Below are 25,306 nucleotides of genomic sequence, written 5' to 3'. Positions count from 1 at the left end.
TTTCCAGCAGGATTGTGTTTGTGGAACCATGTCTCTACCACCATTCAAGGGAGCAGGAGGTGAGTAATGTGTGTGATGAGCGACACCATGACTGTGACTGACCTATCTCCTTAGCCAGAGCCAGGCCCTGTGGATAGGTGATGGGCGCCAGCTTCTTTTCCTTCAGCTTCTCGATGGTTTCCTTCTCATCCCTCAGATCCAGCTTGGTGCCCACCAGGATGATGGGAGTGGAGGGACAGTGGTGGCGAACCTCAGGGAACCACTGGAGAGCAGAGGGCAGAGATGACAGGATGAGAGGAGAGAACGAGGAAGACTCAAAATGTAGGTGAAGACACAGCGTGGAGGGGAGGAAACACAGACGGGTTACACACATGTGTATGTTGTGGTTAAATGTAGGCTTCACATTTTTCAGGCTGATGCTAACCTCTCTCATCCACATTCCTCTCTTATTTTCTGAGCTCTTCTTTGTTTTTTTCCTCCTTCCATTATAGATCCTCTTCACTTGCACTCTCAGTTTGAACTTTGCTCTGTTATCTTTTATCTGTAAAATGTGAGATGGTATCTGCTAAAACTAACACTTAGATTGTTTTAGGCCAGTGATGTTGTAGTGTTTGAGACATTCAGTCAAATTCAATGCTTGGAATAAGCAAACGTCTTTCATCTCAACATGCTCCCCCGCCCTGCTCCTTTGGGCTACAGTAACAGATCATGGCAGATTTTAAATGGACTCATTGACACGAACTACATAAACACTGAATTGTTTCTTGAGTATTCAGCAGTCACATTTGTTTGTTTGTTGGGTTTGACCTGAACCAGTCTGGTTCTCCTCAGTGTGTGGGGACTGAAGAACAGATGGCTTTAACTCCTATGATACACAGTGAGAAGCAGGAACAATGGGGTAACCTTAAAAATGTTAATCTGAGCTCTAATTCAAATCCAAATTAGGATTATAAAACCTTATAACACATCAACAGAAAGTAAGTTGTGTTATTTTCTTATGTTTGGTGACCAATCACAGTAAAAAACATATGAATAATGTCACAGACTAACCTTAGCTCTGACGTTCTCATAGGATGCTGGGCTCACCAGGGAGAAACAGATCAAGAACACATCCTGCATGGGAAGACAGACAGACACAGTGAGCAGATTACATTTTACTAGGGGTGCATGCCTATCAGGTATTGTGGGTTTGTTTTTGTTTTTTGGTCAATTAAAGTTTAGAGAAGAAACCAGTCAAACCAGTCAAACATCAGTAGCATCTTCTTTCTGTTCAGTACTTGTCTTGTGATTTAATGAGGATGTAGCTCCGCTCAGACTGCAGGACTGTGTTTCACAGCCTGGATGCAAAGTCTTTTTTAACAAACTGTGTGAATATGATTGATTGAATACCGTCTGTGGGTAGGAGAGTGGGCGGAGCCTGTCATAATCTTCCTGTCCAGCTGTATCCCACAGGCCCAGGTTGACCGGCTTGCTGTCTACCATCACATTAGCTGAGTAGTTGTCAAATCTGTAGAGGGCAGAGGATGTCAGTAATGTATTCTTTAGTCTGTTGTAATTTAACTGATTATTTAAAAAAGGATCCTGTTGTGAGTCAGTGGTCATACATTCAAGAAGCTTGACATTATGGAACATTGCCATTGAATAGTAAAGGCCAAATAGACAAGCACTGCCCCGTGTGTTAACACTGGATCATTACAGCTTGTGAGTTACAGTCATTCCTTACCTTCATCAAACATAAGCTAACATGCATAACACGCCATTACTGGATTTGGTTGACCAGCACAAGCACTGAAATGACCTAAATTGTGTGAAAATAACCCAGCAGAGGGCTCCACGGAGAGAAAGGCATGTTTTTATGTGCATCATACTCACACGGTAGGAATGTACTCCCCGGGGAAGGCATTGGTTGTGTAGCTGATGAGAAGACATGTCTTACCCACAGCCCTGAATCAAGTAAAAACACATAGAGAAGTATTAGAAGAAGATCGGTATGGGCGCGGCTTTAGTGGAAGCACTTCTGTTCTTTTCAGTAACAACCACACAAAGTTATAGCCTACAGCAGTTTGCAGCATTGCTATACGCTCAGTATGGTTTGAGTGAGCAGTTTGGCTGGCTGTTCACTTTGTGTATATTTTTCATGTGTGTGTGTGTTTTAGTGTGTAAAATTCAACCTAACCTTTTTTTAACAGTATTGGTTTCATTATTGACATTTGAATTGAGACAAACCACCAGCTCACAGTCATCATCAACCACTCAACAACCACTGCGATGAAACTTCACTGCAGTGCGCAGAGACGATCCAACAAGTTCTGACTCGCTCTTATTTTGCTTCAGAGCTTTGTTGTCAGCGTTTTAACAACAACATATCCCTAGAAGTTGTGGCATTGTTTCTCAGAAGCAGTGCTACACTGAGATGATAACATATGCTGCACGGATCGGATCCCTCACAAGCTCAAGAAGAAATTACTTGTTGCTTTAAATCGTTGTAAGAGCATCCCTCCCATGGTTATGTAATGAAGCTTGCTTTTCTCATTCTCTACATGTTTTACCTTAGTTTTTCTGTGAGGATTAATGTTAGGCCCACAGTAATCAGCCTACTTACATCCGCCCATGCTTCAGTTGAAGCAATAAAGCAGCTCATTCCCTATCTTCTACCCTTAACTTAACTGTTGATGAAAGTCTGAGCACACCTGTAACTATAATAATACCTAAAACTGAACAGTGGGCACAGAAGTTAGTTTTAGTAGGTGAAGTTTTGTTGGTCGTCATGGAGATGCTTTATCAGTCATCATCTTGTTTCATATAGAAGAAATGTTGTAACCTGTGTATCTTTTGTTGTTTCCAAGTTCAGTCATCAGTGCGTACTGGAATGTAACTTCAGATTTTTTTGTTGTTGTGAAGTCAGTCCATTTAGAATCACAGCTCCTGCTCGTACTGCCATTAGTAGGTCAAATCTTCCATCAGACCACATCAAAGTGTTTCAGTGGAGTAGTTCTTGGGTGCACCTTTAGTAATTTGGGTTAATTTTTTTGTGCAGTGCACTTTTGGTGAGCTTAACTGGAAACATCAGTTCTGACAAGCTGATATGAAAAATAAAACATTTCTAAGTTAAAGTGAAATATAAGAGTGTTCATACTGAGTTGTTTATAGCGAGACCAATACAGGGACTGCACAGGCTTTTCTTAGGTGTCACTCAACACCAGAAATCCCACTAACCCTGTCTGGTTATACAGATGTTCGATTTAATTTGTTTCATTACTAACAAAACACACACAGGCAACTTGGTTAGTTGTTGGTTTTTTGGGCAACACAAATAAGTCCCACTTACTCACTTAGAAAACAAGATTTTTTTTATCATTAAGAGCAGCTTTTTATTTGACTGTGTTCTTAAAGTTTTTAATCTAAAATAAAAACGTAAATTAAAATTTAGCTGGTATAGAAACAAAGACATACAGTGTACAGTATATATGTCTGTAACTTGAATAGACTGACAGGTCACCTTCCCTAAAAGGACGTATTAAAAGTCTACATTTGGATTAATTCAGACTCCTTACAGAACACATAAAAGTAAAATCAGCATCACCATCTCATAACTTAACATTCATAAAGACCAGCCCAGGAACATGATGACTCAGCAGCAGTATGAGTAAACTAGAAACAGCTTAAAGAGCTGTCAGTGTGTATGTGTGAGAGTTAGCATCTTTGTGAGGACCAGTCTCAGTTTTAGGTCATCCTGTCAGGCTTCAAATGATCATGCGTACAGTTTGCGGGTGAAGCATTGCACTGTGTCAGTGCTTGGCTCTCAGAAGCATGGAAATGCATGCGTGTGTGTTTTTGTGGTTGTGTTAGAGTCAAAAAGGAACTGGTCTGTTTCAGAAGCATCAGTTTGAGCTGAAAACAGGAACCAGATAAACTGAGTAAAAAAGAGCGAAGAAACAACTTCGACCTCACATCTCTCTCTCTCTGTCTGTTCTTAATCTGGTTTGCCATCGACTTTTCTGTCCTCCTGCGGACACTTACATTACCTACATTATCCGGTTTGAGCCTGGCATATCTTCAAAGGAAATTCATGATGTCTTTCTGTCTCTCTTCAATCCTTTTCTCAAGTCAAAACCCGCTACTTGGTTTAGTCCTGAAAGCAGAAGCTAGTGAATGGTGAAATGGTCCCAACCACAGCAAAAAAAGGCTGTCAAAAAGTTTGATGTGCTAACTGAAAAATGTGCTAAGATTATTGTTCAGTGGAACACACTTCCTCTGTTTGAAGTCAAGTAAATGTCAGAATGTATATAGATATGTGTTGTCTTTATAACATCAGCTGTCAGAGGTCAGGTGGAAATTAACAAATTTCATGTCAGAAAAACGGCTCATTTTAGCCGAGCAGTTTATTCTCCATGGTTAAATAAAACAGTCCAACATCGTTCATTAGCTGTGAGAACATCGTTTTAACATTTTCTAACAACGGTGTAAAATTTGGATCCATTTTTTTTGACACAACTGCTCAAAATTCAGTCCAGAATAATTCTGCTGGTTAATGTTTAGTGTATACATAGAGATTGCACAACAGACTTCCCTGTAACCTGTGGACAACTTCCCCTTCTCTGTCAGATAAGTGTAGCCTTTTTTCATGTCTTCACTGATCATACAGCTTGTGCAGCTGAACAGTTATAAAGTATCTTCTCTACATCCATCTGTTTAGATGTTGTTTAGACGCCCATTGAGCTGTTTCAAAGAAAAAGTTTGTTGCAGGTTTTGGGTATAGTGACAGATGATCTCAGGTGTAAAACTGGGCAGACCTCCAGGTCTCTTCTCAGATTCATTCCATTCCTCACATTGCTTCCTCCTGACTGTGCCTTCCCTTAAACCGCACAGGTTTGCTTTATGGTGGTGGTGTGCAGACAGCAGCCAAGACATGTGCAGTTATTAAATGACAAGTTGAGCTTGTTATTCAAGGGTTTTTAAGCAGCATTTACATGCCACGCTTACTGGAAAAAATGCATGATTTGTTCCTCCAAACTGTTAGAGCAACAAAACATAAGACCATCCTCACCAGAAAGACAATAAGAAAAAGTCAAATTTTGTAGCAGTCTGAAAAAATGTCAGAGATGCTTGTTTCACATAGGGCAAGTTTTTGACATGTTTGATATTGTTAAAGGTCTCCCATAGTCCCTGACATGTTCTATATAAGGTACATTCTATGCTCACACTTAAGCAGTGTCTCATGTTTTATTTTTATTGTTTCCCCTGATCCAAAGCTGTCACATACCAGGAAGCCAAACACCCACACGGAACTGCAGCAGCAGTACCTGTGCCCTGCCTCTAAACAGTTAACCCCTGTTTACTTAGAGAAACACCTCAGATCACCTCTGATTTACAGTTTCCATCATTACAACCAGCTCTGTTTGCCTCACATTTAAACATAAGAAACATCTCATAGACAGCTCTGTCCAAACTTCACATATCAGGCTTTAACCCAAACAGATTCAGCTTGGCTTAAACACTTTTAAAAATCTGTTTCTTTTTTTATAACGATTCCTTTTTTGGCCTTCTATTACTCCTCTATGTTTTATGAACAGCTCCTTTTGGCATGTCTTACATTTCTACAGCTGTGCTTTGAGTGCACAGCATAAAGTATGTCCCTGCATGTTATGGCCTGCACCGCTCTCTCACCCTGCACCCTCACTCAGAATCAGCGCTGTCAAACACACACCTGAAGATTTACACCTAACACTGGACTCTAAAGTTCTACAAGTCTGAAATACGACAGGGTTTAGTCATGCACCACAGCCTCTTCACTGCGGAAGTTGATTGGAGTGTCACATGTAAAAAAAAAAAAAATCTTTCTATCACACAAAATCTGACTCGTTAGCCTTAGGCCAAACATTACCAGCATACATCAGCTGAGCCAGCCTAATACTTGAAAGCAGATTAAGTTATAACAAGTGAATTAAAATAAAAAAAAACAGCATACCCATCTCCCACGACCACACATTTGATAGCTTGCATCCTGTTCCGCTCAACTTCGTCTGTGCTCTTCACTCTGACAGAAACAGACTCAGAGAGGAAGGTTGAGAGACGCACATGAGCATGCAACTACAGGAAATTGTTGCACACCTCCCTCCCTCCTCCCCCTCCCTCTTTTTTTCTCCTTGCTTCACATTTGCGCTCTTCCCTCCCTCCCTCCTGTTTTGTTTGGTTTTCTTGTAGAACAGTATAGAATGTTAATAAAAGACCTATAATTTGAATGTTGTTGGAAAAGTTTGCAGTAGATGAGAGCAGTAAACTTGGCCTGAAGGGGAAGGTGTTGCAGTAACAATAGCAGCTTTATTTGAAACTTCCTCCTTTGTTTGCATCATGCTTGGGTGTGCAGACTCTGAGCCACACTTCCCTGTTTAAAATCGACCTTTAATTTATTAAGTTTAACTTATTCTTTAACTGCATCCAAACAGATATTGATCTAGATACATTTCCTGGAGACAACTAAACAAACCTTCTCTCTACAGTGGTGATACATGTTTGTAAATGTATAGTAAATTGATAGGTATAGATGATGTTTAATTTTAAATGACAGATAGGAGAATTAAATGTACAATAAGCCACAGCAACGCTGTTACCTGCACCTAAATTACACATCAGTGCTCAGCAGTACTTGAGATCTTTCTTAGCAACCACTAGATGGCACTCCAGTATCATTTTACCATATTGGCCAAAGCTCTGACATCGATCACCTGAGGAGCAGTCTGTTCTACTATTACACCTATTTGCCGTTATTTTCATGTTATATATATATGTAAACCTAACCTCAAGTACACCAAAATAAATCAGGATGACTTTGTCTGCCAAATGTTTGACAAATATATTTATAGTGCATGTGTGCATTGGTAGCTTTAGGTGTAATACAAGTTAAAGGTCTGGGTCACTTAGAAATGTCTATATTTGTATTTTTAAACAGCTTTTTTCAGTGAAGATAACATTAAAGTAAACAGACATACAGACATTGTTATTGTGGTAAGTGACTATTGTGGATTTTCAATGGAATATCTACATAGGTGTGCAGAGGCCCATTTCCAGCAAGCACCACTCCTGTGTTCTAATAGTACATTGTGTTAGCTAATTGTGTAAAAAGGCTAATTGATGATTAGAAAAGCCTTGTGCAAATATGTTGGCAGATTGCTGTGCTGATCAGAGAAGCTATAGAACTGGCCTTGGTGAGCCTAAACTTTTGGACGGTAGTGTTCATTCCAATAAATAATACATAAGAAACATGTGGACAAACATGTGGAGTAGGAGTCAGGATGTTGCATTGTCTGCTTCTCAGTTAGCCTGATAGAGGTTAGCTTCAAAATAAAAGCATCCCATTTTAATTACAGGTTAATAAATTCTATTTTATTCTGTTGTCTTTGTCAAGCTCAGCAGCAGTATTGCTTACCTCACCACATGAAGAGATTCCAGGCTTTCAAAAGTAATTTCCTGGACAGTTTTGCAACAGGGCTTCATTGAACAACTAAATTTCAAAATGCTTTGTCAAGGACACTGATGATGTTCAGTGTCATAACAGAGGATGTGATACACATGTCGAAAAACTAAAAAATCTCAACATGTATTGAAAAATTAATAATACAATTAAAATACTATAGATTTGTTTTTCATCTGTGCTCCATCCCCACTGGTTATGTTTGTTTTTCATTTACCATTAAAACATTAAACATTGGGATAACTTCTGATATCCTTAGTCCTGAATTACAAAACGTGATCGATTTTAAACCCTTTTATTTTGAAAGACACTCATTATACTGATCTGAGCTCGACACTGTGAAGGATGGGGAAGAGGTGGGGTTAAAAGAGAACATCCACTTCATTCAGCTGTACTGCATGCTGAGACAGCCTGCATACCTTGACATCTGCACTTGACTGTATTGACCTTCTTTGGTGTTGCCATTATTTTCTCTTTTTTGGACATAAATGACTGATTGCCAAATGGGTAAGATGTGACGCCTTTTTTTTTATAATTTTTTGAGATTTGACATTAGATATTTTATTTTAAAGGGTTGAAAATGGTTATTGGTGTTTTATTATCACTGTGTGCAGCCATGTGTGTATCGTCTGTGTTATGTTACTTACTTGCATAATACCTACAATATAATGTGTGATCATCAACACTGTGATTAGGACTGAAGTTAGACAGGAATCAGAGGAACTTGAATATTTAAAGGCGTCCCAGCTGTTTGCTGTAGCTTCCAGCATCACACACTGTCAAAACACGTGTGAAATAAAAATAACATTAAAAAATAAGTTCCATTCACCGTGAGAATAGCTGGTTTTTAAATACTGAAGTCACGTATACTTCTTGCTGTAGCACGTATCTGATGCACGGGGGCATGCAGTGTGGGCTATAAAATGAGGAAGAGGCGCTCACAGGTCTGCACATCAGTGACAATAATATCAAAACAGAAGTTGTCGTCTTTGTCAGAGTCATCAGATTCAGCATATTACTTTATGTCCATTTTAAATTTGTGATATTTTAAATGAAGAGTCTGATGACTGTCAGCTTTGTTGCACAAGATATGTAAAGGAAGGGTGGGGAAGTGGAAGTCGCTGTGGTCAGATCATTAACAGCAAACAACACTCATATGTTGACAGGAAGTACTGCCATTCTTTAACACTGTATATCTCACTGAGGATAAACCCCAAATAAGTTGACGGGTCCTGCTCAAGGTTTCTTTCTCTTAAAGGGAGTTTTTCCTTCCACAGTGCTCTTAGGGGGGCTCGGGTTCTGGGTCTCATGCTCTGAGTTTCTGTGAAGCGCTTTGAGACAATTTCTGATTGTAAAATGCGCTATATAAATAAAACTGAATTGAATTGAATATATGCTACTAACTACATTACACAGTGGGTCAGAATACAGAGGAAGCAGTACAGCCCAGCTCAGGTGTCAGACTCATGAGAAATACCTTTATGACACCTCTTTTTTTTCTCAGATAGGAACCAGTTGTTGTCGTTTAATCAGCATGAAGCTCCATGCCACACATGTCACAGCTGATGGTCACATATATATATATATAAGTGTGATGGCACCCGAGCAGAAGGTGTGAGTGGTTTGTGTGATGCTGATACATCAGTGAGTTGTGAAAGTCTGTGACTCAATGGAATGCATCACGCATAGAGGATTCTTTATATACATCCTAATACATTTGTGCCAACCAACACAGAAGATCAGGATTCATAATATAAAAAAAAAAAACCTCTGGGTGTAGTAGGTCTTAAAGTAAAATGATGTTTGAATTATTTGTGGAAAATGTTGAGAGGACTTTGGAATTCGTAGTTGAACTTAATGTGTAGATGGCTGTGATAAACATATGTTACCATGACAACAGATCCTCACATGTGTGACTCACTCTGTCAAGACTGTATCAGTTACACTGAAATGTAATTTTTAAAAAAGCATTTTATCAGATTGTCTTACTGGTGAAGTGTGCATTATTTCTAGTCTGAGAGTGTTCCTGTTCATGGATTTGCATGCTGGGGTCTGAGTGTATGAGTGAGCTATATAAATATTTTTGCGATGACCAATATCATTCATGAGAAAACCACAACACCTGTTTGACTTATCTTTAAGACAAGACTTTCTGTGGCTGTTTAAATATACACTATTAGCATATTTTATTTAAATCCTTACCCAGAAAAGCCTACCTGTCTTTGAAATCCCATGTAAATGTCATAACTGAATTATCTTTAAAATTATACGTATTACATTTAAAGACCTTCATGCCAAATTGTGGTTGAAACCTAAATTCGTAACATTCTGCTTTGATTTGATGTTTTGCAGTGTCCTTGGATTTCACATCAGAGGAGAAGATGGAGATCGAGAGCATCAAGACGTATAAGAAGGACCTCCTGGATGATATACAGGTAACAGAGGCAGCATTCACATGCACATAGTCAGACACCACAACATGTGTGTGTGTGTGGATTGTATCATGACTACTGAAGCCTTTTTTTAATGTGCTCTGTCCAGAAGTTAAAGATGGAAATAGACAGCGTCATGGCAGAAATACTCAGCTTTGAGTCTGCAGAGGAAAAGTGAGTTTTTTCTGCAGCCTGCATGGGAAAACCCCACACCTATATCACAAACCATTGTATACTCCTGCGTAAAATTCAAATGTCATGCATGTTAGTTTCACAGTGGCTTTCCAGCAATTCTCTCCCATGTTAAACTCCTGATGTTTAAAATTAGAAATTACTAAACTCTTACATCATAGTGATTATATAAATGTTATGATGTCAGAGTCCAAATTGATTCAGATTCAAACAAATCCCCTCATGTTGGTACAACAACTTAAAAGTCATCATGCACATGAATTTATTATACAGAGCTATATAAGTCTAACCGTGACCCCAAAAACCTGCCAACTGTGTGTTTTTTTACAACTGTCATGCTCTATTCTCACAAGTGCCTAACAAATACAGACAGGCCTATATATATTGACATCATCATTTAATGATCAAATACCCAATATGATCAAATGCATATTATCCAAATCATCACTGTCGCTAACTGTGCTACTGCCAAATCAATAATCGGCCCATCTAATGTCCCTGTGAAGTTTATATGTACGATAGAATAAACGTGTTTATTTGCTTGCTTTTCAGTAAAACCATAGAAAGGAACAAACAATTCTCAAATGGAAAGAAGAAATTTAACATGGACCCTAAAAAGGTCAGTATGTGAATTAGTCTGAGACACAAGTATCATACAATACAAAGTGAGATGTGTTTTTTTAACATGTTGCTCTGCATGAGGCTCAGCAAGAGGCCAATCTTCTTACTGTTGTCGTCAAACATCATGCTTCTCAGCGTCTGAGCTGTGTGGACATGCTTGTGTGGACTTCCTCTCACACTGTAGGGGTCTGTGAACCGACACTGATGCAGCCCACGGTAGTTTCTGTGGTGGTCTGGCAGACCAAGTGCATAACTGTTTGAAAGTAAAAGCATGTTATCTCATGACTGCTACAGTCACACAAGCATATGGCTTTAAACCTTTAAAGTGTGGAATGTATGTAGGCATGTATTTTTAGCTGTTTCTTCTCCAAACTCTGTGATGAAGCAGAAACAGGAATAGAAATTAGTTTTAAGGAATTGGGACTACAGAAGTTGTGAGCTCATTCTGTTTTACCAACTAGAGATGAAATCATTACGAAACTGAAGACATTTAACCACAGTGAGATGCTGTGTGTGCCTCGAGCAGGATGTCAGAAATGTAAAAAAAACTCTCCTGTGAGGCTTTAGCTGCAGATGCAAACAATCACACATGTACAACTCTTATGCAGGGCATCAATTACTTGGTGGAGCATAAGCTGCTGGACAAACGTGCGCAGTCCATTGCTGAGTTTCTCTACAAGGAAGAGGGACTCAACAAGACAGCCATCGGAGAGTTTCTTGGAGAAAGGTGAGGAAGAGGAGAAGAGAAGCCAAAAATGTGATTCCATCTGGATAAGGTGAACGTCTTTCAGTTTGTTTTCTTCTGTCTCACAGAGAGGAGCTCCACCTCCAGACCCTAAAGGCCTTTGTGGAGCTGCATGAGTTTTCTGATCTCAACCTGGTCCAGGCTCTCAGGTAAGACACAATAAATAAATAAATAAATCTAAATAAGAAACTCTCCACCACAACTGCATGATGTGGCTGGCCTGAGGTACTGCAGGGGCATCAGAAGGTCTGAGCAGTGGGCAGTTGACAGGATGTGAAGAGATCATGCAAATCTATCAACTATGCAAGAAAAAATGTGAATAAATCTGATGCTGGTCACAGACCTGTGAATAAAGCAGCATGTATTGTGGGGGTCTTATGTCATTGCTGTGTGTGTGTGTGTGTGACAGACAGTTTCTGTGGAGTTTCCGTCTACCCGGTGAAGCTCAGAAGATCGACCGCATGATGGAGGCCTTTGCAACGCGCTACTGTGACTGTAACGCTCACGTCTTCCAGTCGACTGGTAGGCTTCACTAAATATACACTTATCCACTTCCTGTCTGGACCATTAACAGTGTGTGGGGGTGATTTCATTTTGTGTGTTTCTTTTTTCTTTCTCTTCCTCACTGATTCTGTATTTCTGTGACAAACAAATGTCTGTATAAACATGTAGGACTTCTTATTCATTTTTTGTAAGTTCATCTTCCTCTTAACACCAGATACGTGCTACATCCTATCTTTTGCCATCATCATGCTGAACACCAGCCTTCACAACCCCAACGTGAAGGACAAGACCACTCTGGAGCGTTTCATCTCTATGAACAGAGGCATCAACAATGGAGAAGACCTACCTGAAGACCTGCTCTCGGTGAGAACCAATTACAATGAATAGAAATCAGGAAGTGTTTAATTCATCATGCCGCACATTACATCTTCTCAACAGTAACTGATCATCAGTACGGATATTTAAAACGAATGTTCTCATGCCCACTTTCCTATGACATTTGAGTCCCAATAGCAGGCTGCAGTAGAGGGTGGTATTAAAACATGTCACACACTGCGGCCTGGTGTTTTGTTACAAATATGTGAGAAAACACATCATCCTGCTTTTACGGGAAACAGTGAACACAGCATCATCACATTTTAAAGGGTTGTAGTGTCTCAGTATGTGTGAACAAACACAGACGGACATACAAGTGAGCGCTGCTGCTGTTTTACTTTCATATTGACATATAGGCTTAATACTGTTAGGGAAGTAATAAAACAGTGTTGCTAGCAGAGCTTGTTTATTATTTTAAAGGCAACAATGTTCAGTGGTTGCAACCGTTATTCTCTTCACCACTCAGAAACTTTATGAGAGCATACGCAACGAGCCGTTCAAAATCCCAGAGGATGATGGGAATGATCTGACTCACACCTTCTTCAACCCTGACAGAGAAGGCTGGCTGCTCAAACTCGGTAAGTCAAATGTTTAAAAATTGTACTTTAGTGTGCTTCTCAGTTAAGAAATGGAAAGTACAGAGGAAGCACAAAGAAAATGACCCGATGTTGAAATATACTCTTACGTCTTTGCATGCACACAGCATGGTTTCAGGTGGGTTGCATAGAGGTTCGTGTTATATTTGTGTGTTTTGGTTTCTTTGTTGATAAGTTACACAACTTTTAAAAGCGCAACAAGTTTCCATATACGTGTTTGTTGCCTGTATTTTAGGAGGTCGGGTTAAGACGTGGAAGCGGCGATGGTTCATTCTGACTGACAACTGCTTGTACTACTTTGAGTTCACCACTGTAAGCCTTTGTTACATATCATGGTCACCTTTCAAACCAAACAATTTATCTGTTCACTTAACAAGCATTTAATGTCCAAAATGTTTAAAAAAGTTATTTTTTCAAATATATAGTATGTTGTGGCCACGATTTATTTATTTTTTGACCATGTCATCAGAGGTTCTCCGTACATTACTGACTCCTTCCATCTCTTTTTAATTCGTCTGCAGGACAAAGAGCCCAGAGGCATCATCCCACTGGAGAATCTCTGTGTGAGAGAAGTGCCACATCCTCGCAAACCGGTAAGAACCCGTCCAGCTGTCCTTAATGTAAACACAAATGTAAAAAGATAAGTGAATGAAATTAAATGTGGTTTATTAGTTCGAAACAAATCGACTGTCATGTTAACGGTCTGGTGTCGTCTAGTACTGTCTGGAGCTGTACAATCCAAACAGTCAAGGACAGAAGATCAAAGCGTGTAAAACAGACACGGATGGCAGGGTGGTGGAGGGGAAACACCAGTCCTACACCATCTGTGCTGCCAGCGCCGAGGAGAGAGACTCCTGGATCGAGGCCATCAGGTCAGACCACAAAAATAACACACACACACACACACACACACACACACATAGGTACAGTTATGGTCCTTCTAATGAATGAAACTCCATGTACCTTCCTCTTTAGCTATATTCTAGTTTCTAGCACCTAACTGAAAATCATTCTTTAGTTGAAAATGTTAATGTAGGTTAAATATTGATTCTATTCTATATATAAAACACAAAAATGGGAACAAGTCTGGTTCTAGTTTGCAAACCTCAGCTTGCATCATTGAACCGATAAACTTTGGAACCCCTAAAACTAGGGCCCCAAGCATTAACCACTGAAATGTCAGCACCCTTTATGCACAATCCTTCTTCATTCATTCATTTACTAGTTAATAATTTAACCATGTCTTAGTATTTGCAATAAAATCCTAAAAGGTTCCAATTACAAATTACAAACAAAACTGATTACTCCTTTTACTTCTCAGGGATGTAATGTACTTAATCCATAAACACCCATCTTTGCTTCAAACAGAGCGAGCATCACCAAGGATCCCTTCTATGACTTGGTCTCAGTCCGTAAGAAGAAGGTCATAAACCAGACTCCTCAGGACTGAGCTGTGTGGTTCCCCATGCTATAGAAAAAAATGTGCCATTGCACCACTGTGACCCACCTTAAGTTGTTTTGACAGCCCAACCGTGCGTGGAGGCTAGACAGCAGCACACTGAGGGTTGATGTAAAGGCTATAAGAGGGACTTCTGTTTCCACTTCTCTCTTCTGGGACTGAGAAAAATGGTGTCAAAGGTGAAGGACTCTATGACTTTTTTTTGTTGTTCTTGCTCCTAGGATGAGCGCTGGTGGACAAAATGCTGTTAGGAGAATCTCAAAGTTTGCCAATAGATATTGTAGACTTAGATTTCTGTTGACAGAGGATATGAATTTTCTGCCACACATATTTTTGGTTGATGTTTGTTGACTTCTTGTTAAAACCAAGCATGTGACATCTCAGCAGATACACAGTGAGTCATGTTAGCATTGTTAGGTTGGTTGTCAGCTGATATTGCATACTTTAGTTTGAAACTATTTTGAGTAAAAATATAGTTTTTTTGGGTGGGATTTGACTCTTCTCTTCACTTGTCTGTACTTTATAGAGTGACATTTCTAAAGCATCATGCAATAAGTGCAATAAGTTATGCCTGCTTTGATTGTAAATATTGTAATATTTTTAATTGAAATGTGTTGTTTGTCATTGAACGTTCTCAGAATAATTATTTAATAAAAAGCATTCAGATCTTTGTTGACATGTAAGCATGGATGCTGTTTTTTAAGCACAGCTGTGCTTCAGTGCACTCTGGAACCATCAGGCCACACCTCACTTCCTCATATTTGCTGTGTGTGTGTGTGTGTGTGTTGATATGCTCGGCTGACATCCTTGCGTGCTGTTCTTGGGTGAAACCACCTTTATTGTGTATATCTGAATTTTAGAAATTCTAACTATGGCTATTTTGTCCAACAAACACTGATCACATAAATGTTCCTCTGGCCTCCTCTATTCAACACATCCTCATATGTCATCACTATCCTGTAACCTGTATAAGTGACTTTTTACATGATGATTTTACTTACATAGTATATGTGGATTTGTTACATGGTAAATTAAAGAAGTTTATGGTATAACCAAATTTAACCAAGATTAGTTGCCTCTTGTTAACATCACATGGATGATGCAGGTTAATCCCAAGAAAGCTTTAACTTTCAGGGAGGCACATTTGGAAAAAATTATATTATTTTGACATTAAATACACGTGTGTCTCAGCTAGTCAAAATAGAGCAGTTGAGGAGCATATATATATATATATATATATATATATATATATATATATATATATATATATATATATATATATATATATATATATATATATATATATATATATATATATATATATATGAATGAATGAAGCTACAGACTTTTTTGATGGCTTGATTTGTTTCTGCGCCTTGTGTCAGCACCTGTGTGTACTGAGTTCTGTGAGTGTGTTTATGTACATATGACCTGTGATCATGGTTACAGTACCATGGTTATATACATTTGTAGTCATGCATATCCAGGGTTCTAATACCTAATACACAGATGCATTAGGAACAGCAACACCCTAGGACCACAGATTGAACATCTGTTCATGAACAAGTAACAATGTCTGCAGTGAACAAGATCAATTTCAGTCTATTTTTCAAGAGTTAAATAGAAGTGTAACAGGAAATATATTTTCATGCTCACTGTGTGTCAGTAAAATTAAACTAAAAATATAGTGTGTGAGAACACCTCTTCCTGCTGCAGCTCTGACTTCCTGTTTCAGTCTTGCACCACATCCCATTAGCAAACCCAACTCTCTCTCTCACCTCACCCCCCCTCCTGCCAACAACTCAACACTGAATTCCCATCCGGCCCGTGGTTCCTCTCTAAAGATGTGAGCTGTAAGCAAAAGGCCAGAAAAGAGAAGCAGAGAGAGGTTCAGGGGGCAGCTAGCGGCCGGTTTGTGCAGCTCAGCCAAAGTTTAGCATTTTAAATGTTGAAGTACTCCACGTCACCACAAGGAGAATGAAAGTGATGCCTTTATATAAACATCTTATAGTTTCATTTGTATATTTTAAAATGTATTACTGTATTCTTATTCATATGTTGCTAAGAACAGCTTCTTCATGTAAATAAAAGTATAGGATAAGTATAAAAGTATAGGCTTTTATTGTTGGGTGCATGCAAAAGCCCCCCAAAAAGGGGGCTGTGGGGCTTTAATACAACATACCAAACATATCACCTTTGTCAAAATTATTTAAAAACTTTAAAAACTATTTAATGAGCACAAATATCCCACAATGCACTGGTGGATGAAACTGACATTAACATGACATCCTGGAGAAATTCATTTGTGCATAAATAACACAAACAATAACATTTTCTGCAGCACAATGCAGCACACATTGTACACGATGTACAATATGCACGCCTTAATTTTATTTATTGTGTAAAAACACAGGCGATTCCTAATCGCGGTTATCAATGTCAGGTGAAATTATGACAAATTATGTCTGATCAGAGGGAATTCATCTGGCCACAGCCATCTGCTTTACATATGTTTGCAATATACACAAGATTTGGAGCAATTAAGATGCAAGTGATCCCCAAAAACATCTCACTATCTTACTCTGTGTGCCACATACCAGGGAAACATTCATCCAACAATGTTACATTTGGCACCTCAGATAAAAAGTGCATGCGTCCATAACTGAAGGACTGTACATTCATCTGGTCTTTCAGTGAGGTGCAGTTTAAAACAGTACAGTATAGCACATAGTGTGCGATGTCAGCGCTGAAAAAATCTGTTTTCAGGCTGCATTCACTGGTCAGCTTCAGCTCAGGAGACTTTGCATGGTTGGTTTGCTCGTCGTCGACTCTTAATACCTGAGGTAAAAAAAAAAAACACTGTTAAAAAAGTTTTATACTAAAGTGTTACACACACCAAAACAGTGTTACCAGTTGAATATGTTTACAGTTGTGTAGTATTTTCCAGATTAGATTACACATTAATCCACAGATTGACTATAGTATAGTTAATTTAATCCAGTGTTCCATTGACTGTATAGTGGATTAAATCTTCATATTTGTACTCTGTCTGTGACTTACTCTCGTTGTCCTGTGGAGGATTAACACTTTGTTCAGACGCCGTCTTCCGGCCCAGTTTAGATGGCTTCTTGCTGACTTTGGATGGATTTACCACAACCACCTCAAAGCTGTCCTCGTTCTCATCAGTGCGATGGGTTTCTGTGGGAGACGGGCAGGCACTGCTTTTAACAGAATGCTTACTGGAAGGCTTCTTGTTGAAGAGTCTTGGCTTCATTGTGAACCGGCTCTTTTTGACCTGGGTGACTCCATTTAGCCTCTTTGAGATTTCACTCGGTGTCTCTGAGGGCTGCGGGCTCAGCCGGTCCATCTTCTCACTGCTGGTCACTCGGGGATTTCCTAGGTCCATGTCCTCAGGAACATGAGCCAGAACTGAACCCCTCTTAGGTCCTGGCTCCTGCAGAGATCCTGTTGGACGTGGAGTGTCCCCAAACACCAGAGAGTATTTGGGGTTGTAGAATTTGTGTGCAGGCACTTGGATTGGAGCATTCCGTGAGTCCCCTAAGGTGACCTGGAAGCGGGATGTGGTTGCTGGTAACGGTGGGCGTATAGACCCCGTTTTGGAGCGAACTGTGGAGGTTACATTGGCAGCAGGGCGGCTAACATGAAACTCCTTGTAGAGGTCCAGCTTCTCGGAGATGGCGTACAGCTCACGGAAGTCCCGGTCAAAGAAGTCCACCACCTGTCCAGTCAGGACTGTGATCATGTTTCGGTCCATACGAGATGTACACCAGGAGTAACTGAGACAGAGACAGAGATGTCCTGTCAGCATCATTGGTCCACAAGTTAAAGCAAATATCAATGTTATGATTATAAGCAGCAACGCTCGTTCATCTTACAACCTTCCCTTAACCTAGTGGTAATTAGCACCATGCAAAGCCTGTTATTATTATTAGCATGTTACCCTGTTGTTACCCTGCTAAAATTAGCTTGTTAAAGCTCAAAGTGCTAATGTGGCTCATCTATAGTCTTATTATTCTCACCAGCATTAGCAGTTATATGTACAAACAAACACTACTATATATGTCTGACGTCAGATTTCAACAACTGAGTCTGCTACAACTGAGTAACAAAGCTCAGAACGAAAAAAACATTAGCACTTATAAAACAAGACCATCAGGTTTGTTTCTGATCGACTGTGTGCGATCAGGTTTGGATTGTTGGAAAATGTAATGTGAAATTCCTCGGTGCACTGTGCAGAGAGCAGGCAGCAGCTGCTGGAATTTAGGTCACGCAGCTTTACTTTAATTATTAATGGTTAATCACTCTGTGACATAATATGAGAATAATTGTATGTATGAGTTTGTGTGTGTCAAACTGAAAGTCTAATGTAATGCTTTAAACATTATTTTGATTTCTCTGTAAGTCACATGATTAGACAGCAACATCCTAACAGTCACACACTGTACACATACATACATAAAACCTGAATTGAATGCTCTGTGTGTACAGAGTGAAGCATTATGGGAAAAAATGGAGCCTACCTCACTCATTTTTTCACATATTTTGACTCTACTCCCCCTTGTGGCATTACATAGCTACAGCAAGGTGGACAAGCATCTCTAAAGGTCCACAGAGCACCAGTGTGGAGACAACAAACAACCATGCTACACTCTACATACCATTCTACTACTGTGGCTCCCACTTTCACACAGAGGTCAATTCTGCACTGTGATAACCTGCACTCTGATATGCAACAACATACACAGACCTTCTCCCACAGTAGGGGTATTAAAGGATAAACTCACCTATAGGAGCCAAAGGCAACTTTGTCTCCATCTACCAGCAAGTATTTATTACAGAGTGAACCAGGCAGCCTGCCAAAGGACAAACCGAAACCAGTTCCCTGAAGAGTTCTGGCTCTTATGTTCTGCAATGACAGAAGGAGAAATTAAATAATAGTTTATGATAAAACAGCAAATGGTTAAAATTTCAAGCATGTTTGGTGTCTAAAAACTGTCAAAAAACTTAAGTGATTTTATAAAGAAACCCACAGATGCCCTGTCAAAATGACATATGACGATGTCTAAATATGTCTAAATATAGATGTCCTCATCAACCATCATCCAACCATTGTTGATAGTGCTCTTTGGACAGTCCATAAAACAGTCCTCCAGCCATTTTTTTTATGATCAGAGCTGTATGTCTATAAACATGTCTCCTTGTTTTCTTTTTGTCTTACCCGGAGGTGCTGAGCACCAATCTGCAGCCTGGAGCACATGTCCAGGAAGTGCGGCACACCTTGCTCGTCCAGCAGGATGTAAACAGGCACAGAGCGACGCCATGCAGCATCCATCAGGTCCTGCAGGATCTGGACGTCTGTGAGCATGTCCATCACGATGGCTATCACCTGCAAACGGATGGATGTTATTCAGATGTTTTTAGATGCAACAACCATGAAAGTTTGAATAACACACAAACACAAATAAACCCAAATAATGACATTCACTACAGAAAGAGAACCCAACACATGTGTGTGTGTGCTTCACAGCATCTGAAAGAATGACTCTGCTGAGGCTGACTGCACTGGTTCTCGTCCATGTTACCTTTCAATAGGAAAGGGAGAAAAAGCCACTTCAGTGCTTACAGGCAGACTGCCTCCTACAGAGCTAACAAAGAAGCTGTGAGGTGAAGCTAATCTGTCTGGGAGGCACTTTGCCTCCTGCTAATACACTAACCTTGAGGGTCCAGTAGGCCCTCATGAAAGAGTCACTGTATTATTCTTTTACTGCTTTCCAGTCAGGCTGACAGATCAGAGATAAAGCTTTACAACAAAAGGATATCAGTCAAGGAATTTAGGAGATTGCTGTCTTAGAATATGCTCCCACTAAGTGTTCTCCTGTGTCAGAGTGCTGGGATTACTGAATAAAGCAATTGCTAAGAGTCAATGAGTGTATGAAGGCAAAATAAGATATGGACCTAAAACAAACACACTCACGCACAGTGTCTACAGTACACCATGCTAATGTGCTAACAATGTACAAGAGGAATGATGACAGACTGATCATTCTCATAGTCTATCAAAACCAACATTAGTGAAGCTAATGCTGCATTAGTACTGCCATGCTGACAACGACAGAAAATGGCAAAGGTAGTGTCCAAAATGTCTGAAAAAGGTTTTCACAATGAGTTCACTATATGGTGGCCTACACTAAACTCCCCATATGGGGAGTCGGGAGTGAGTGATTTAGAACCAAGCAGGCAACCTTCGGGGCTCAAAGTGGAAGCCCATGCAGAAGTGTCAAAACTTGTAATTCACGCTGCAACTGCTGGGGGCTGGCTCCAAAAGCGAGTAATTTCCCATAGACTCCCATGTTAAAATGGCCGACTTCACAGCAGAAATTAACATGTTTACGGCCTGGTACAAAAAACCACTCTGGTCTCAGATGATAGGTTCTCTTCTAGTGTCAATTGTAGGGGGGGTGAATTTTTTTACAACCCACTCGTTTCAATTGTATTCGGACTTAAAATTACGCATAATTATGGGCGTTGCCGCTTGAGTGACAGACAGTTGCCGTATCACAGTGTGAGTTTCCTGCTTCCACGATCGCCCGCCCCCCTAAACCCCGCTCGTGCTCTCCCTCTTTGTCCCTATTTGAGAGTTTTGGCGGACGTGACGCTGTCAACATGGTGGCAGTCATCACGTCCTGGAACCTCCCACCGAGCCTCAAAATGGCTCTTCAGAAACAAACGGGTGACGTCACGGAAGCTCTGTCCATAGTTTTTACTGTCAATGTTTAGAACACAGCCCACATGTTTCTTGGTTTCTTCTTGTACTTCCTGTTTTACTTTGACAGTGTTTTGTTGTACTTCCTGTTGGTCGCCCTCCATAGTGATTAGCCTTATTGTTTTCACCTGTGTCTCATTAACCACACCAAGTGTGTTTAGACCTTCTGCTTGGTCAGCCCCCCCCCCCTTTCTGCTACCTTTGTGTACTCAGGACTGTCATTGTTTTTTTTTTTTAATGCTAGCTTTTGCCTTGTTGTCAAAGCTATATCGTCCTATTCATTTTACTATCATGTCATCATGTAAGTACCTCATGTAAATATATTTGCTTATTTTGAGGATGGTTTTTCAGGACCCTGACTTGTTAGGAGTCCTGTGAGGAGGGGCCTGCACTTATGTCTGCTTTTTATATCATTATAACATACATGGCAAATATACTTACAATACTTGCTAACTGTCAGATGATCTTCAGCTGGCTTTTTGTGTTGATTGGTTGGTTAAAGTTCATCGTAAAGAAAGTGACTGACAGATGTTTTATCCAATCAGCTGCCAAGTATTACAGGGCCTTTCCCACTTCTTCCTATAGGGCAATCTCCAAAATGGTTCTGTGGCTTCCTGTACAGCCTGTACCAAACTACAAACAGATCTCTAAGCAGATAGAGTTTAGACTAACTGTGGTGATCAAGGAATAAAGTGTGAATTCACATGTGTCTGTCCTGTTGCTGTTGAGGCTCAAAGGCACAGACAGAAGCTTCATTTTGAAGATTGAGGGGTTTCACACATGTACAGACATGTTCAGTACAGGGAATTGTGTCTTATTCCACTCTGTCAGTGCTCCTTGAAAGTCATGGGAAAAAAAGATTCTTTTAAATTTGCAACAAATGTTCCTCTGTCAGGCAGAATGGGCCTGTTGTTTCCACTCAGTGTCTCACTGAAGAAAAATGCTGAGTGGACCTGTGAGGGCAGAAACAGTTACAAGCTGAGGCTTGTGGACAATACCAGCTCATCATCATCATCATCATCATAAACATGCAAATTCAGAAAAAAACTGTGCAGTGTAATATCTGCCCTCAAACCTGAATATGTTTGTACCTGGAGAACTGGTTGCTCCACATGTGTTACCTGATTGTGTTTGTGATAAGATGCACACACACAATAAGTTCAATCAGCACAAAATGAAATGAAATGAAAAACAACTTCAAAAGGATGCATAATATGAAGTCAGGTATATGGAAAGAGAATGTGTGCCTGTTCTTTCACTGGTTTAGATTGAAAATTGACAGAAGAGGGAGTGAACTAACATAGCAACACAATACTCAGCTGAAACCTGTGTACGGCAAACATGAAGAAGCAATAACTGGAAGGAAGAACAAACAGGAAACATGTAATGTTCACACTGATGAGCTGTGCATGACATAAACCCAAATATAGGGGAAACCTCATCTGTTGAGTGACTAAGGTCTTGTTTTACTGCTTAAGACACTTCTTAAGAGGTAAGCAGGAAGGAAGAAAGCATTAAAGAAAGGAATGCAAAAAAGTAAACACTTAAGAAAGACAGGGAACAGAAAGGGGATTTCCGACGATAATTAGGTGGAATTGCTGACAGACGTTGCACAATAAAGCTAATTTAAACACCTTGAGTGTGTGTTTGACACATGGCGCTCCTGTCGTCCTCCCTGACCCAGTTTTAAAGAGGCAGGCTAAGCCCAGCAGAGCCTGTCACTGCCTCACTGTGAACAAGCGGAACGGATGAGTCAGCTCAGCTCCGGCAGGCCATGAGTAAACATTACCAATGGCAGCACGTATTCACTGGAGGCTCACTGGAGGCCCACTGTGAGGAGGTATTAATCACTCAAACACTCACTGGTGTGGACACGATGGAACAGAAGTGTAGAGACACAACTGAGTGTCCACTTGTTGCCTTTGGCCCCTCGGTTTGAATAAAAGGATATGTTGTACTCACAAAATGACATTATGAACAACCGTGTGCTTCTAATTTAGTATTTTATAATCTTGTGATAGGAGGGAACTCTGACTGTCTCACCTAACACTGAATGCAGTAACATCCACATATAGAATCAGTCTACACTGTGTAATCTTGATTTTACTCTTGCATTTGTTATTATAATGCTTTTTAATTCAACAACCCCATATGGACATATGTGAAGAGTGTGGTTAGATTAATAGAAGTAATGGTTCAGAGTACATATTGTAGCATACCTGTTGTCATGGAAACAGATATTTGGTCACTATAGGTGGACTGTTGTTCCTTATTGACATTTCTTATAAATGCACCTTATCTAATGATATCAATAAACAAATAGGCAAGAAGAAGGAATGAAATGCATTGTGGGATGCAGCTGATTGTTTTGATCATTGCCTTCCATAGCTTCAGTGTCAACACTGCAACACTGCAGACCTACTGGCAAGTAGGAGGGAATACCAGTTCAAACAGGGAGGTAAAGCACATAGTTCCTACAGAGAAAAACGAAACCGCATCACACACACACACACACACTTTTTTCACCTGTAATTAATCAAAATTCAGCATGTCAAATGACTGTCACGCAGGGTACTGGTTTATAAGGAACAGCCTTGGCCCCTCACCTTGCTGGCCTCCTGGATGAGCCGCCGCACCACCTGCTTGATGTGGGGTCCGTTGTCTTTGGGCGGGTGTGTGTGGACAGCCACCCGGGTCACCCCTTTAAACAAACCCCCGCTGGGCCAGCCGATATCCAGCGGCGGCACCTCTGTGTCCGACATCAGGGGCCAGTATGTGCTATGGACCCCTGAATCTGCGTCCGTGCGCTGTGTGGCTTCCTGCTCCAACCTGGAGGGAGAAGATGCGCTGCCGCTGCTGTCGTCACCACCGGGGTCATACCGCCTGAAAGTGTTCAGGACCAGCTTGATTTCCCTGGCAGACAGAAAGTCCTTCATGTTGTCCTCTTTGAGCTGCGTCTTGAAGGCTCCGTCTCCCTCCTTCAGCAGTCGTTCAATAGCTGCGCGCTGCTCCTCACTGTAGTAAAACTCCGGTTTGGACTCCGGGACTTGGGCTCCGATGTGCCCGTCCTCCATGCACATGAGCTGGGATTCCGCCATAGTTCCTGACCCCTCCTGAGCTTTGGAACTCCCCGAGGTCTGGTGACTGATTCTTGACAATGCGTGTGTACACAGGTAAACTACAGCGGAGGTTTTCTTACCTGACCGGGAGGGACAGAGGTGGGGCAGAGACCGTGCTGCCTTCAAGTGCCAGTGGGATAAAGACTAGAGCTGGCACACCAGGATGTAAAATGTAGTCTTCACTCTGTCACATGGGCCCCACATCCTTTTTAACCTTTTTGGTCATACTGTTCATTTTTACAACCTCACACACAACTCGCATGTATCAATATACACAATCAATCATACTAAAATGGGATGATAAGACCAAACTGGATGAACAAGTCATGGAGGGAACCTGAATGCAGCAGAGGTTTGTCTGGAGTGGGCTGGTCCTGTGGAAACAGCTGTTGGAGTTTGTCTTTCACTTCTAAGCTACCCCTCATTCATGTTCCAACAAGGGAGCTGCCCAGACGATAAACTGAGCAAACACACAGTTTATAGTTTATGTAGGCCAAACAAGGCGCCTACCTACCCTGTCATAAATCCCAATCAGAATCAGCTTTACTGGCCAAGTACGAAGCACATACCAGGACTTTGCTTCGGCGGGTGTTGACACTGGTACTCAACAATTAACAAAGTTTACCAAAAAAATAAAACAAATCCTGCTGTCAATCAACAAAAGCTGTGTTTTATTATTTTTATCTGAACTTTGTACAGAAGGGATATAAACCTTATGACCCAGAACATGAATGTTTATTAACACTCACCTGAGATAAAAGCTGTAACTTCTAAAGGTCTTGAAAAAACAGCAATACATTTTAAATAAAATGTTTCACCACAAAAAGAGTTCATTTTCATAAATGTGCATTTCAAATAATGATTTTAATATTAAGGATTCAAAGGTTTATTGTCATGTGCACAGTATAGAAACTGGTTTCCCTGTACAATGAAATTCTTACTTTGCTGCTCAAAGTGAATGCCATGAAGGTTAAGAAGCCAAAATAGAACAAGATGCATATAAGTACA

The 25,306-nt window shown here is 40.4% G+C and overlaps 2 protein-coding genes across 3 annotated transcripts; one reads left to right on the top strand and one right to left on the bottom strand.

The window, feature by feature from the left end:
- The first annotated feature begins 129 nt into the window (after positions 1–129).
- On the top strand, positions 130–15,071 carry cyth4b (cytohesin 4b). Of its 2 annotated transcripts, none has more exons than XM_028411251.1 (13): positions 130–321; positions 9,824–9,906; positions 10,013–10,077; positions 10,648–10,714; positions 11,325–11,443; positions 11,530–11,610; positions 11,871–11,983; positions 12,180–12,328; positions 12,807–12,918; positions 13,172–13,248; positions 13,458–13,529; positions 13,654–13,808; positions 14,305–15,071. In XM_028411251.1, the coding sequence occupies exons 1-13, from the start codon at positions 141–143 to the stop codon at positions 14,384–14,386; spliced, it is 1,356 nt and encodes a 451-aa protein (XP_028267052.1). In that variant the 5' UTR covers positions 130–140; the 3' UTR covers positions 14,387–15,071. The 2 variants fall into 2 exon arrangements, with proteins under 2 accessions (XP_028267052.1, XP_028267062.1); XM_028411261.1 differs by lacking the exon at positions 130–321 and adding an exon at positions 7,841–7,978.
- A 1,444-nt stretch (positions 15,072–16,515) lies between these two features.
- fam83fb (family with sequence similarity 83 member Fb) lies at positions 16,516–24,406 on the bottom strand. The gene is made up of 5 exons (XM_028411127.1): positions 23,786–24,406; positions 19,635–19,802; positions 19,201–19,322; positions 17,456–18,192; positions 16,516–17,233 (listed from the first exon to the last, which is right to left on the bottom strand). Exons 1-5 carry the CDS (start codon positions 24,275–24,277, stop codon positions 17,187–17,189), a joined length of 1,566 nt encoding a protein of 521 aa, XP_028266928.1. The 5' UTR covers positions 24,278–24,406; the 3' UTR covers positions 16,516–17,186.
- Positions 24,407–25,306: the final 900 nt, after the last annotated feature.

The sequence above is a fragment of the Parambassis ranga genome, chromosome 1, assembly GCF_900634625.1.
Source record: "Parambassis ranga chromosome 1, fParRan2.1, whole genome shotgun sequence".
Lineage (NCBI taxonomy): Eukaryota > Metazoa > Chordata > Actinopteri > Ambassidae > Parambassis > Parambassis ranga.
The sequence above is the reverse complement of the archived record's forward strand: the minus strand, read 5'-3'. Positions and strand labels throughout refer to the sequence as shown.

What these genes read in the sequence shown, in the direction of transcription:
- cyth4b (XM_028411251.1), top strand. Translation starts at nt 141, where the DNA reads ATGGGCGCCAGCTTCTTTTCCTTCAGCTTCTCGATGGTTTCCTTCTCA. An exon ending in GAACGAGGAAGACTCAAAAT is followed by an intron (nt 322 to 9,823) that starts GTAGGTGAAGAC and finishes GATGTTTTGCAG; the next exon opens with TGTCCTTGGATTTCACATCA. An exon ending in AGGCTGGCTGCTCAAACTCG is followed by an intron (nt 12,919 to 13,171) that starts GTAAGTCAAATG and finishes CCTGTATTTTAG; the next exon opens with GAGGTCGGGTTAAGACGTGG.
- fam83fb (XM_028411127.1), bottom strand. Translation starts at nt 24,277, where the DNA reads ATGGCGGAATCCCAGCTCATGTGCATGGAGGACGGGCACATCGGAGCC. An exon ending in TCATCCAGGAGGCCAGCAAG is followed by an intron (nt 19,803 to 23,785) that starts GTGAGGGGCCAA and finishes ATCCGTTTGCAG; the next exon opens with GTGATAGCCATCGTGATGGA. An exon ending in GTTGCCTTTGGCTCCTATAG is followed by an intron (nt 18,193 to 19,200) that starts GTGAGTTTATCC and finishes TCTCTGTCTCAG; the next exon opens with TTACTCCTGGTGTACATCTC.